The sequence below is a fragment of the Salmo salar genome, chromosome 15, assembly GCF_965601325.2.
Source record: "Salmo salar chromosome 15, fSalSal1, whole genome shotgun sequence".
Classification (NCBI taxonomy): Eukaryota; Metazoa; Chordata; class Actinopteri; order Salmoniformes; family Salmonidae; genus Salmo; species Salmo salar.
Window position 1 is genome coordinate 92,690,878 of NC_138305.1, and position 12,151 is coordinate 92,703,028.

General features: G+C 40.6%; 1 protein-coding gene across 2 annotated transcripts; it reads left to right on the forward strand.

Moving 5' to 3' along the window:
* The first annotated feature begins 1,667 nt into the window (after positions 1 to 1,667).
* tfcp2 (transcription factor CP2) lies at positions 1,668 to 12,046 on the forward strand. Of its 2 annotated transcripts, XM_014146747.3 has the most exons (18): positions 1,669 to 2,016; positions 2,520 to 2,756; positions 3,739 to 3,890; positions 4,012 to 4,088; positions 4,242 to 4,347; positions 4,566 to 4,672; positions 4,863 to 5,015; positions 5,155 to 5,265; positions 5,534 to 5,622; positions 5,814 to 5,862; positions 6,783 to 6,809; positions 8,531 to 8,575; positions 9,010 to 9,103; positions 9,231 to 9,321; positions 9,456 to 9,562; positions 9,764 to 9,906; positions 10,053 to 10,104; positions 10,211 to 12,046. In XM_014146747.3, exons 2-18 carry the CDS (start codon positions 2,635 to 2,637, stop codon positions 10,246 to 10,248), a joined length of 1,563 nt encoding a protein of 520 aa, XP_014002222.1. In that variant the 5' UTR covers positions 1,669 to 2,016; positions 2,520 to 2,634; the 3' UTR covers positions 10,249 to 12,046. The 2 variants fall into 2 exon arrangements, with proteins under 2 accessions (XP_014002223.1, XP_014002222.1); XM_014146748.3 differs by lacking the exon at positions 6,783 to 6,809 and having other exon boundaries at positions 1,668 to 2,016.
* The last annotated feature ends 105 nt before the right edge of the window (positions 12,047 to 12,151 follow it).

Below are 12,151 nucleotides of genomic sequence, written 5' to 3' on the forward strand. Positions count from 1 at the left end.
AGAACATTCTAAAGTCATATAATGCGCACAGCCTATTATATAACTCCTACAAGTGCCTACTAGTGCATCTGTTCCTCCCTGAGTGGAGGAACTTTATCTCCTGTCCTTGGTCTCACAGTACCAAAACATGTCTGTTGTCAGTTCCTCTTTATCACACAGAAACACAATGTTACCACTGTCTCACAATATTCTAGTATTATGTCTAAACACATTGTCTAAGCTTCTGTAACTATTAGGGTGAACTACTTTAGTCATTACTCTTAATGTCGTTCAGATTCTCTTATCATTACTTTAAACATATAAATTCCCTTATCATCCTCACCATAAGGCGATCGTTCTCCTGTGTATTATGAGTACAGCGACTGCAGTTAGAAGGCATAATGTTAATGTTACTATTTAGCTTCGGCTGGTGGAGGTCGTGTAGAACCATGTCCAGATAAAGCGTCCGGGGTGAAAAAGTTGAATGAAAAAAGTTGAGCGAAGGAAAAAAAAAATGCAATGGTAATTAAAAAGTAAAACTGTAAAGTTGGGCAGGTATCAAAGTAACGTTAGCAACAAACCGCACAGCAGCACGTAAACAAGTCCACAAGTTGGTCTCCGCATGTGTGGTTCCCACCGTGAAGCATAGAGGAGATGGTGTGATGATGTGGGGATGCTTTGTTGGTGACACTCAGTGATTTATTTAGAATTCAAGGCACACTTAACCAGCATGGCTACCACAGCATTCTGCAGCAATACCCCATCCCATCTGGTTTGCGCTTAGTGGTACTCTCATTTGTTTTTCAACAGGACAATGACCCAACACACCTCCAGGATGTGTAAGGGGACTATTTGACCAAGAAGGAGAGTAATGGAGTGCTGCATCAGATGACCTGGCCTCCACAATCACCCGACCTCAACCCAATTGAGATGGTTTGGGATGAGTTGGACTGCAGAGTGAAGGAGAAGCAGCCAACAAGTGCTCAGCATATGTGGGAACTCCTTCACGACTGTTGGAAAAGCATTCCAGGTGAAGCTGGTTGAGAGAATGCCAAGAGTTTGCAAGACTGTCATCAAGGCAAAGGGTGGCTACTTTGAAGAATCTCAAATCTTAAATATATTTTGATTTGTTTAACACTTTTTTGGTTACTACATAATTCCATGTGTTATTTCATAGTTTTGATGTCTTCACTATTATTCTACAATGTAGAAAATAGTAAAAAATAAAGACTCTTGAATGAGTAGGTGTGTCCAAACTTTTGATTGGTATTGTAAATATATGTATTATTGTTATTATAGTATTTTTTTTCTTCTTCACATATTTAACCCCTTATTTTTGTTGGCACAAAACTACCTCTATACTTCAATTCATTTGTATGGGTTAACTTTAGACGAATCCTGTGACACGTGGGGGTCACAGAGTAAAACTGAGAACACCATCCATGTTTGTGAGTCTCCCCTTTCCACATAGTGGTCATATTAGTTAGTAGTTCTATATAAACAAATACATCACATAATATCTTATATAAATACTTTTGATATTTTTTTGTACAATAACTAGCATAAAATGTATCGATAATTGTGCACGTTTCCATAATTTCTCCCCTAATTATTAATTTACAAAGTGTTCAGGACGGGACTCTTATTCTGAAGGATTCCAAAAATCCGTGACCCGGAAGTACTCAGTTATTCCTGACTGCTTTGCAGCTATGATATGGTTTGCGAAAATTAGCTATTTGTCTAGCTAGCTAGCTAGCTGACTAGCTAGATGAACAAGCATATTTGATTTTTTTCTCGTGACTTGTGTTTGTATAATGATACATTTTAATGTAGATTTAATTAACTACCATATACGACTTAATTAGTGCTCGTTATATTGAAATAATTGGTGTCCACAGGGCTCTTTGCCCGAAGAGTAGCTAGCTGGCTAGGTAGCTATCTTATGTTGTTTATAGTGCGAGAACGAGGGAGCAACTGAGACATGGAATGCAACGGTCGCAGAGTTAGCTACAGTAGCTAGCCAATTTGGTTTCCAAGGTAAGTTCGATGGCTAACGTAATCTAATTACTAGAAGTGCTATCATAATCGAACTTCATATTTAACACAAACTTATTGTGCTTTGTTGACCTGTTTAGTAGTTGTTAACGGTTAGCTAGCTAACATTCATTCACAGTCAAATTCCCCAATAGCGGACTAAACGCCACGGTGGGGTGGAGTTTAGTCCGATAGGTCCTCAGCTGCTGAGCTAGCCAGCTTGTATGCGTATGCCCCATTTTCATGGCTAGCAATGTTACATTCACCATATACGTTATCAGTCATTCTAGCTTCAATATCTTCAATGTGGGACTGTCAGCCATAGTTAAGTACCTGTCTGCTGTGATTCCTTTTTGTTGTCCACACAATCTGGAATCCTCAACTATCTATGATCTGTCAGTTAATTTGTAAGGCCTATATTAAAACAAACAGTCTTTACACTCTCCTTGCTAAACTGACATATAATGGTACCAAACGGTGTATCTATCATGGCTTTTCTCTTCCAGCTTGGTAGCAGCAGACATCCTGCCAGGCTTTAAGAAATTAGCAGATTGGAATTTTGAGGCCAGGGATTAGAATTTGAGACAAATTCGACTGGAATCAGATTCACGTATCATCGCCATGGCTTGGGCTCTGAAGTTGCCGCTCACTGATGAGGTGATTGAATCAGGTCTGGTCCAGGACTTTGATGCCAGTCTCTCTGGCATTGGACAGGAGCTTGGAGCTGGGGCATACAGTATGAGGTATGAATCATCATTGGATGTCTATTGAAAATGCACTGATATGTTAGAATTTAAATAAATATGTTTTGTAACTAACCCAAGATAGACCAGAGCCTTTCGTTTCCAATGGGAGCAAATGAATCAGTGGACAGAACAAGCAAGGAGGTGGGCAGGGCCATGCACCATTGTCGCGTTGTAGCATTTATTTGCATATTTCAGTTAGGAAACGCATACTGTGTGAAGTGCACATGTGTAATAACTACATTTGCCCTTGCACTCCTAAACAAGTTTTTTATTTTTTTATTTTGGCAAAGGCTAAAGTCTATAAAACACAGTCCACTCTGTTTGTTACATATTCTAGTTTTGCAAACAGAAAACTGTATTGGGATCAAATGTTTCATCAATGAGAAAATTAGCATAATGTCTGCCAAAAGTATGCACTGATCATGCATAGGCCTAACCTTCCATCAGTTCTCTCTTGAGGGTTGTTCTTATGCCAGAAAAGAGGAGGCCTTATTCTCAGTCAGACTTGAGATTTTGCAGAGTCAGGAACAGTTTGTGTAAGGGATATGGCTCTCTCTTTCAGACTGCTCTTTTTGTTAGTTTTGTAAGTGTTCTGTTTCATGATACTGAAGTGCCTTATTGTCAGTGAAATTCTTATGTTGAGAGGGGATGAGATACCCAGGCTGGATACCATGGTAGTTGATTTGTTTTTCACAAGTTTTTACCATCATAACTAATTAACTGTAAAGAAAGAAAATGTTATAAATCACTTCTCCTTTTTCCAGTGTCTCCTAGTGATATATTTATCTATGCCTACATTTATTGTATGGGTAACAGAATTTACAAAGGAGGTTATTTTAAGAAATGAGTCTCATACTGGGGAGATTCAAGGCCTGTGGAGTTGTTTCAGACATGTTGATACTATGTCAATATCATGTGCTTGTAAAAGACATTGGCTTGCCAGTTCATTGACCATGTTGTCTTGCGTCTCTTTCTCCAGCGATGTGCTGGCCCTACCCATCTTTAAGCAGGAGGAGTCCAACCTGCCGCCTGACAGTGAGAACAAGATTCTTCCTTTCCAGTATGTTCTGTGTGCAGCGACCTCGCCTGCCATCAAACTGCACGATGAAACACTTACCTACCTCAACCAAGGTTAGCATCTGTCTGTGTTCCATTTTCATCATTGTGCTTTTCTTGTGAATTTGTTGCTAATTTAAAGAAATGGTAAGACAATGGTGTGGTATGTTTATGAACTTATGCCTTTTGATTTCAGGACAGTCTTATGAAATACGAATGCTTGACAATCGGAAAATGGGTGAACTCCCAGAAATCACTGGAAAAATGGTGAAGGTAAGATGAACAAGAACACAATGAGTCATGACCATAGGCATGAGAGTGAGCGTTTGTTTGTCTGGGCCTATTCCAATGCCATAATTTCCTGTGTCTTCTAACAGTAGTGCAGGTACTTCCTGGTTCCTCAGTGATGTTTCTGTGTGTCCTCAGAGCATCATCCGAGTGGTCTTCCATGACCGGCGTCTTCAGTACACAGAGCACCAGCAGCTGGAGGGCTGGCGCTGGAACAGGCCTGGAGACCGCATCCTCGACCTGGGTGAGCTCTCTGCCTCTGTCTGGGAAGGGTATTGGACTACTCTGGGTGAAGAAGGACTGAAGGGGCTGTTTTTAAGACTGTGGAACTGGAATTGCTTTAAATAACACAAAGCTGTATCTTCACTGAATGAAATGATGATTGACAGCAGGCTGCATAACATGTAGTTAGTTTGCTCACACAATCCTTCTGATAACTTGTCTCGTGTTGCTCCATTGCAGATATCCCCATGTCAGTTGGCATGGTCGACCCCAGGGCTAACCCTACTCAGCTTAACACGGTGGAGTTCCTGTGGGACCCATCAAAAAGAACCTCTGTTTTTATCCAGGTAGAATGATAAACACCCACATAGTTGTTTTCATAAGGCTGGTCGTAGCTTATCGTCTAAAATCAGTCCAAGGCTGTCTGAATGGAATGGAAACAAGTGGTTTTCAAAACAAATAGAGCTCTCTCTCTCTTTTATTGAATAAAACAACATCCACCAGTTTTCGAATAGTCATGACAATTCCTTGTTTTAGGTTCACTGCATCAGCACTGAGTTCACCATGCGGAAGCATGGGGGAGAAAAGGGCGTGCCTTTTCGCATTCAGATCGACACTTTCAAAGAGAATGATGGCGAAGAGTATACAGAGCACCAGCATTCTGCCAGCTGTCAGGTCAAAGTCTTCAAGGTGAGAAGAAAGTCTGAGCAAAAACAATGAAAATGGGTTAACGTTTGTCATTCAAAGGTACATAAGATGTTAGCTTCATTTCATCCCCGTCATGGTGCTATCCATAATAAACACAACGACTTTACCTCACCTGTGGCAGCCTAAAGGTGCAGACAGGAAGCAGAAGACGGACAGAGAGAAGATGGAGAAGAGGGCGCCTCAGGAGAAGGAGAAATACCAGCCATCCTATGAAACCACCATCCTAACAGAGGTTGGAGTCAGTGTGTTGAGTGAATGGGAAAAGGGGTGGAGGGATTTGGAGAGGAAGGGGTGTGGCAGTAGTCAGTATGTCTAAGAGATGAAGAAACATGAACAAAATTATACATTTAATTTTTGTATCAATAATTTCATCATAATGTATAGAAATGATGTACAAAACAGGATTTCTTTCTGAAATCAAGAACTAACATCTGGAGAGCTGGATTAAGTAAAGAGCCTAGGTCCCTCTCTACTAGAATAACAGAAATGTTCTCTTGCAGTGCTCTCCCTGGCCAGAGGTCACCTATGTCAATAACTCCCCATCGCCTGGCTTCAACAGCACACACAACAGTTTTCCAGTGGCAGAAGGGTAGGGATCAGGACATAAACATGCAGCCTGTTCTGAACCACACGGCCAATGTATAAAATGTTATGGGGATGCAATGCCTAATACAACCGTTTTTTTTTTTTTTTTCGATTTGGGAATTTCTGTTTGTTTTCCATCTCTTCCCAGAATGTCCCTCCCAACATTTTCAAGTAATTTTTCTCTGTCCTTCCCAGAAATGGATCCCCCGGTCACCAGCCAGAGCCAGTTGTTCAGGTGGCAGATGTAAGTACGTCCCCTTGTGTGTCCTAAACCCACCCAAGGCTCATCTCCTGCTCCATCCCTTCTCACTAACCCCCACATCTACATGTTTCAAGTCCAGCTTCTTTCACATAACTGAAGTTGACACATTGTGGTCATGCTTTTGCTTTTGCTGTTGGCAGCAGGACTAGTGAAATACTGTAGAAATATGTCTGTAGTGGGAGATTAAACTAAACTGAAAGACTGAGGCTGAAAATGACTTTGCAATCATTACACGTTGTTTTAATTTCAAAGCAGCACATACTTTAACATGACATCATCATTATGTTTTCGCATGAGAGAGCTGTCCATTTGTGTACCCATTTTCCATTGATCACATTTGCATGTAGTCAAACATATTTAACAAAATAATGAATATATATGGCAATACTGTTTTGGTTTTCTGTCGGAAATTCTTTGGGGAAAGGAAAGGGGATGCATGGATAAGTCTCGTCAGATTTGGGTTAGAATACCAGGCTACTTTATAAGAACCTGCAGAATGAGAAATGTCATAAAAGTTGGATAGGTCCATCTGCTTTGAACAGTTATATTATTTTTGACTAGTGCAAGAATTGTGATTTTTTTTATTTATTTATTTATTTTATTATTTTTATTTTTTTCCCCATTCATGTGTTCCTAGATCCCAGTTACTAATACATGGGTAAAACATGCCCTTTGTTTTTCGGTCCATCAAAGCAACCATTTAACTAATGCAGTAGACTGTCGTCCTCCATAAAGAATCTATTGTATGACGCACATCCCAAATGATGAATACGGTTGATAGATGGAAACAGACCTTGAAATAAGCCTATACATCCATGTCTATGCACCTATCAGTTGAGTTTTATAAAGGGTATGTACACACCTTTTCTCCCTTCTTTCTCCCACATTATTATCCAATATAGATTGAAAGCTGTCTGACTGATACGATTGTAAGTTTCCAACATTTTCTAAATGTCTGACTTTGATTAAAGATGCAGACTTCATGGTTTAGACAGACTCAAACAGAATGTGGGAGTGTGCGATATTCACTGATGTATAATATATAATCTTTTAATTATTGATTGCACTTATTAACCCTATTGCTTGCTGTCTGATAATGCTGATAAGTACAGTACCAGTCAAAAGTTTGGACACACCTACTCATTCAAGGGATTTTCTTTATTTGTACTATTTTCTACCAAAAAAGTGTTAAACAAATCAAAACATATTTGTGATTCTTCGAAGTAGCCACCCTTTGCCTTGATGACAGCTTTGCACACTCTTGGCATTCTCTCAACCAGCTTTACCTGGAATGCTTTTCCAACTGTCTTGAAGGCGTTCCCACATATGCTGAGCAATTGTTGGCTGCTTTTCCTTCACTCTGCAGTCCAACTCATCCCAAACCATCTTAATTGGGTTGAGGTCAGGTGATTGTGGAGGCCAGGTCATCTGATGCAGCACTCATCACTCTCCTTCTTGGTCAAATAGCCCTTACACAGCCTGGGGGTGTGTTGGGTCATTGTATTGTTGAAAAACAAATGATAGTCCCACTAAGCGCAAACCAGATGGGATGGCGTGTCGCTGCAGAAGGCTGTGGTAGCCATGTTGGTTAAGTGTGCCTTGAATTTTAAATAAATCAGACTGTGCACTTGAAGAAACTTTAAAGTTCTTGAAATGTTCCGCATTGACTGATCTTCATGTCTTAAAGTGATGATGGACTATCATTTCTCTTTGCTTATTTGAGCTGTTCTTGCCATAATATGGACTTGGTATTTTACTGAATAGGGCTATCTTCTGTATACCACCCCTACCATGTCACAACACAACTGATTGGCTCAAACGCATTAGAAGGAAAGAAATTCCACATTAACAAGGCACACCTGTTCATTGAAATGCATTCCAGGTGACTACCTCATGAAGCTGGTTGAGAGAATGCCAAGAGTGTGCAAAGCTGTCAAGGCAAAGGGTGGCTACTTTGAGGAATCTGAAATATAAAAAACATTTAACACTTTTTTTGGCTACTACATGATTCCATTTGTGTTATTTCGTTATTTTGTGTCTTCACTATTATTCTACAATGTAGAACGTAGTAAAATTAAAGAAAAACCCTTGAATGAGTAGGTGTGTCCAAACTTTTGACCGGTACTGTATGTATCCAGTTGTTTTGGGTAGTTTGTAATACGTTTTAGGCAGCAACATCTACCTTAACTCTCCCTAAGGCCCACTTGAATTTTTGACATCACAAATAAGTGGCGTTTGTGTCAAAGAAGACTGTGATTTTAGCCTGAGTGCCAATCTGTTTGTGCTATCATGCAAACCCCTTGTCACTCATTGTCATGCCAAACATTGGCAATTGAGTTGGCAAGAGCTAAAATAGTTCTGGGACCAGGCTACTTTAATACTCCGAATACTTGTGCCAGTATTTATAACAACACTTCTCCATGATGTACGTAATAGTCATGTAAACTAATTTTGAAATAAATGCAGCGCTGAGTGTTGATAGTGATAGGATGTGTTTTAACATTAGCCTCACTGTTTGCACTGTCAAAATATCACCCCTTGTGTTTTACCCCCATTTTAGACAGAAATACATAAGCGGGGGGGGGGGGGGGGGGGTTGATACATGATGATAAAATACAATATAAAAATTGACAGACATTCTGCCTTACAGTTGTCGTCCCATCTGCTTACAAGAGACAGTGAAAGTGTCCATCAGGTATATATTAATTTATTTTATGATTTTTCTAGTTTGAATGTTGAATCGTTTTGCCTTTTTAAAGCAAAGGTGGGATATGTATTACACACACTTCTTCTCTGACCAGGCTCCAAGCATATCTTTTTACGTGTATCTGTAGAACAATTGAACAAGATGACAAACAATTTTTATTTGATTCATTCTTTGTGTGTTTCTGTGCAGAAGTGGATAACTGCTACAGTGAAATTCTATCTACTCTGACATTGTAATGGGTCTTTATTCCTCCTTTTAGCATGTTGTGGGATGGGTTAGCCCAGAGAAACTACTTATACCTGGCTGTATATATCTGACCTTACAGTGGAATTGATTGTACACTTTTAAAACCAATCCAAAGTTTAACAAGGTAATTTGATGGCTTTTGCGCTGCCTGTCTGCGTCTCTTTTGGAACAAATAGAACCTGTTACCTGCAGCAACACCACAGGATGCTCAGCAGTGGCTACATAGAAACCGCTTTTCACCGTTCTGTCGGCTCTTCACTAATTTCTCAGGTAAGAAGGTCAATATATAATTTCTTGCGGTGAATTTATATTCTCAACTTTGTTGTCATGTTGTGGAAGTCAGTGTGAAATAATATCTATATTCTTTGAGTATTAGGCTGATTGTTCTATGTTCCAGGGGCAGATCTGTTGAAGCTGACCAGGGAAGATGTCATTCAGATCTGTGGGCCAGCAGATGGTATTAGGCTCTTCAACGCACTGAAAGGCCGGTAGGTATACTTCCTTACCACTCTACTTCCATATTGCACCATTCATACTGCAATATGGAAATGCCTATTGAATTTAATCAATTATTGAGAGTGAGAAGTTTCTCGTGTCAGCTTATTTCTGTGTGTGCGCGCAGAGTGGTACGTCCCAGGCTGACGGTGTATGTGTGCCAGGAGTCCCAGCAGGCTCGGGAACAGCAGCAGAAACATGAGAACGGAGACACAGCTAGCAGCACTTTTTTCGGTGTGTGTGTGTGTTCTATATATATATATATATAAAGCATTCATAACACATGCTTACTTACTTGCTGATGGCGGCGCAATGTGCCAAATGATGGCATAATGATAGCTCTGATGTTACGGCATAATACACTGTTAGCTACATAGGGTGTTATGAAAATGATTGACAATATATATCCTTGTACACGTCTGTCTTCTTTTGCAGTGTACCATGCCATCTACCTGGAGGACTTGACAGCAGTTGAGCTGACAGAGAAGATCGCTCAGCTATTCAACATCTCACCCAGACAGATCAGTCAGATCTTTAAACAGGGACCCACTGGTATACATGTCCTGGTCAGTGACGAGGTATGGCTCGTCTCAGAAGTGGTGCACTACTGAATAGGGTCTGATTTTTAGACAGCCTTTTGTTTCTGGATCAGTCTGCCTTAAGTCTGAGTCCTAATGTGTACACTGTTCCTGGCCTCTAAGATGGAATCTCTCATTTCTCACAGATGATTCAAAACTTCCAGGATGAAGTATGTTTTGTTTTGGACACAATGAAAGGTATGAGAGTCATTCAATCCATTTTCTTTTACCACAAATATTGGGGAGTGGAGAAATGTTTTCGGTATCACCCTTCATGACTTTGGCTCCGTTTCTTTATCAACAGCCGAGACGAATGACGGCTACCACATCATCCTGAAATGAAGACTGTCTGGGGGATTGCCTAACCCCTGCTCTGTCCTTTAGACTCAACCCTGCAAGCCCCTCTACAGGCTCTGCCCCTGATATTCCTGGACTGTGCTGAAGATGACCTGTTCGATTCTCTAGAGGCCCCTGCTATGGGAATGTTTGACTGAAGCAGCATGCCCATCCTTGATACCTTATTGTCTTATTTTAAAGGAGTGACTGACTCTATTTGAGCTGCCATATTGAAGCAACACGCTTCAGTTTCCTCCCTTGCTAGAAACCCTTTTAAAACGGTTGCATTTTCCTGCTTCGCTGCTCATGTGTTTGAAAAAGAGAATGGAACGAAAATACCCTGCCACTGTTAGGGTATCATGATGAGCAGCTGGTGTGCCATAGTTCTGTGCTTCAGAATCAAGGAGTTTGCTGTCACATGAAACGGGATCCACAACAAGCGATACAGAGTTCTTATACATTGGTCTCCATCTCCTACTGCTTGGCTGCCTGGCTTCACACCAAGGATCCAGTTTGTGAGGACCGTGGCCATGGTTACGTAGCTACGACACGGGAAAGAGAACCTTAACAGGAAGTGGTGTCATAATAGGTAATGAAAGGGACACCAGCAGCCTATGTCCTTTTCTCGTTTGGGCATAAGTCTGTCCTCTGTTTTCTCTCTCTCTCTCTCTCTCCTCTGTGACCCGGAAACTGATAAGTGGTCGAGGAGTGTGTCAAATCCTTAGTAGGCAAACGGAAGATGATCCTACCCTCCTCAGTAGCCTCCTTTTGGCGAGGAAGCACAAGTGTATTCTACCACGGAAGAGTTTTGATATTTGCCACACCCCCTTTGAATCAGCTGTTGTATTGTCAGAGGAGAAAAGTATGCACACATTTAAAAGTGATATGCTACTTATCCTTTTATCTATAAAATGTCTTGCACAACATTTATTTTGGGATTCACCCCTGTAAACGTAATTTGCCTGATGACGTGCGAGTGGAGAAGGAGCTTCTTATTTCAAACAAGTAGTTTCATCCACGTTCAATCTCCTCGCCACCTCTCCTCGATTCCCTTTTTCAAAAGGAGGCAAGAGAGGATGCAGGAGTTGAGCAAATCTAATTGAGAAAAGGCCCATGAGAACCCCTCTCTGTCCTCTTCCAGTGAGTGCTGTGCTCCTGTGAAAGCCCACAGTCCTGTTTTCCTGTGACCTCCTCTTTTACTTGTGAGAGAACATCTGTGCAGCTTTTGAACACTGTCAAGACCGTGTCAGGATACTGGTCTGTTCATCATGATATGGCCCCCACATCCCTGAGCCGACTAGGTAAAAAAATGCTAAATGGCTCAAATGTAAATGTATACATTAATTTGATTGACACACTGTCTTTCTTTGTTAGTGACACCACACAGTGGCAACTTACCAGTCTCTGTCTTGCCTGCTATCCCTACTTACCATCATACTGTATTTATCACTTTACAGTCTCATTACAAAGGTTTTGGACAATTCTCCAACCTTTATTTTAAGTAGATCATTGTTTAAAATATATGAATCATGTCTTACTTTTAGCTGTTTTATAACCTTTCTAACAGATGTGTTCCTTCCTTGTTTAGAGAACCACTCTTTGCATTGTTTTTGGATATTGCCACTAGTACATAGCAGTGGGTTGTATAGGGCTTGATAAACCTGCATATGTAAAGCTAGAGTTGGTTTCCATTCAATCAAGTTCAACTGAACGCTTCCAGAATATCGATTGTGTGATATTTAGATGTTGTCCAGCTTTGCCCCTCGCTCAAGTCATCAGAATGATTAAACTAGTTACCCATTCATTGCCTGTTAATTTTTTTGTAATGCCTAGCTTTGTGTGGACACATTGAGAAAACAATGTTTTTTAATGTTTTTTTTATTGTATTATTCCTATATTCCTCAAGCTT

What these genes read in the sequence shown, in the direction of transcription:
- tfcp2 (XM_014146747.3), top strand. Translation starts at nt 2,635, where the DNA reads ATGGCTTGGGCTCTGAAGTTGCCGCTCACTGATGAGGTGATTGAATCA. An exon ending in CAGTTGTTCAGGTGGCAGAT is followed by an intron (nt 5,863 to 6,782) that starts GTAAGTACGTCC and finishes TATCCAATATAG; the next exon opens with ATTGAAAGCTGTCTGACTGA. An exon ending in GCTGTCTGACTGATACGATT is followed by an intron (nt 6,810 to 8,530) that starts GTAAGTTTCCAA and finishes TCTGCCTTACAG; the next exon opens with TTGTCGTCCCATCTGCTTAC.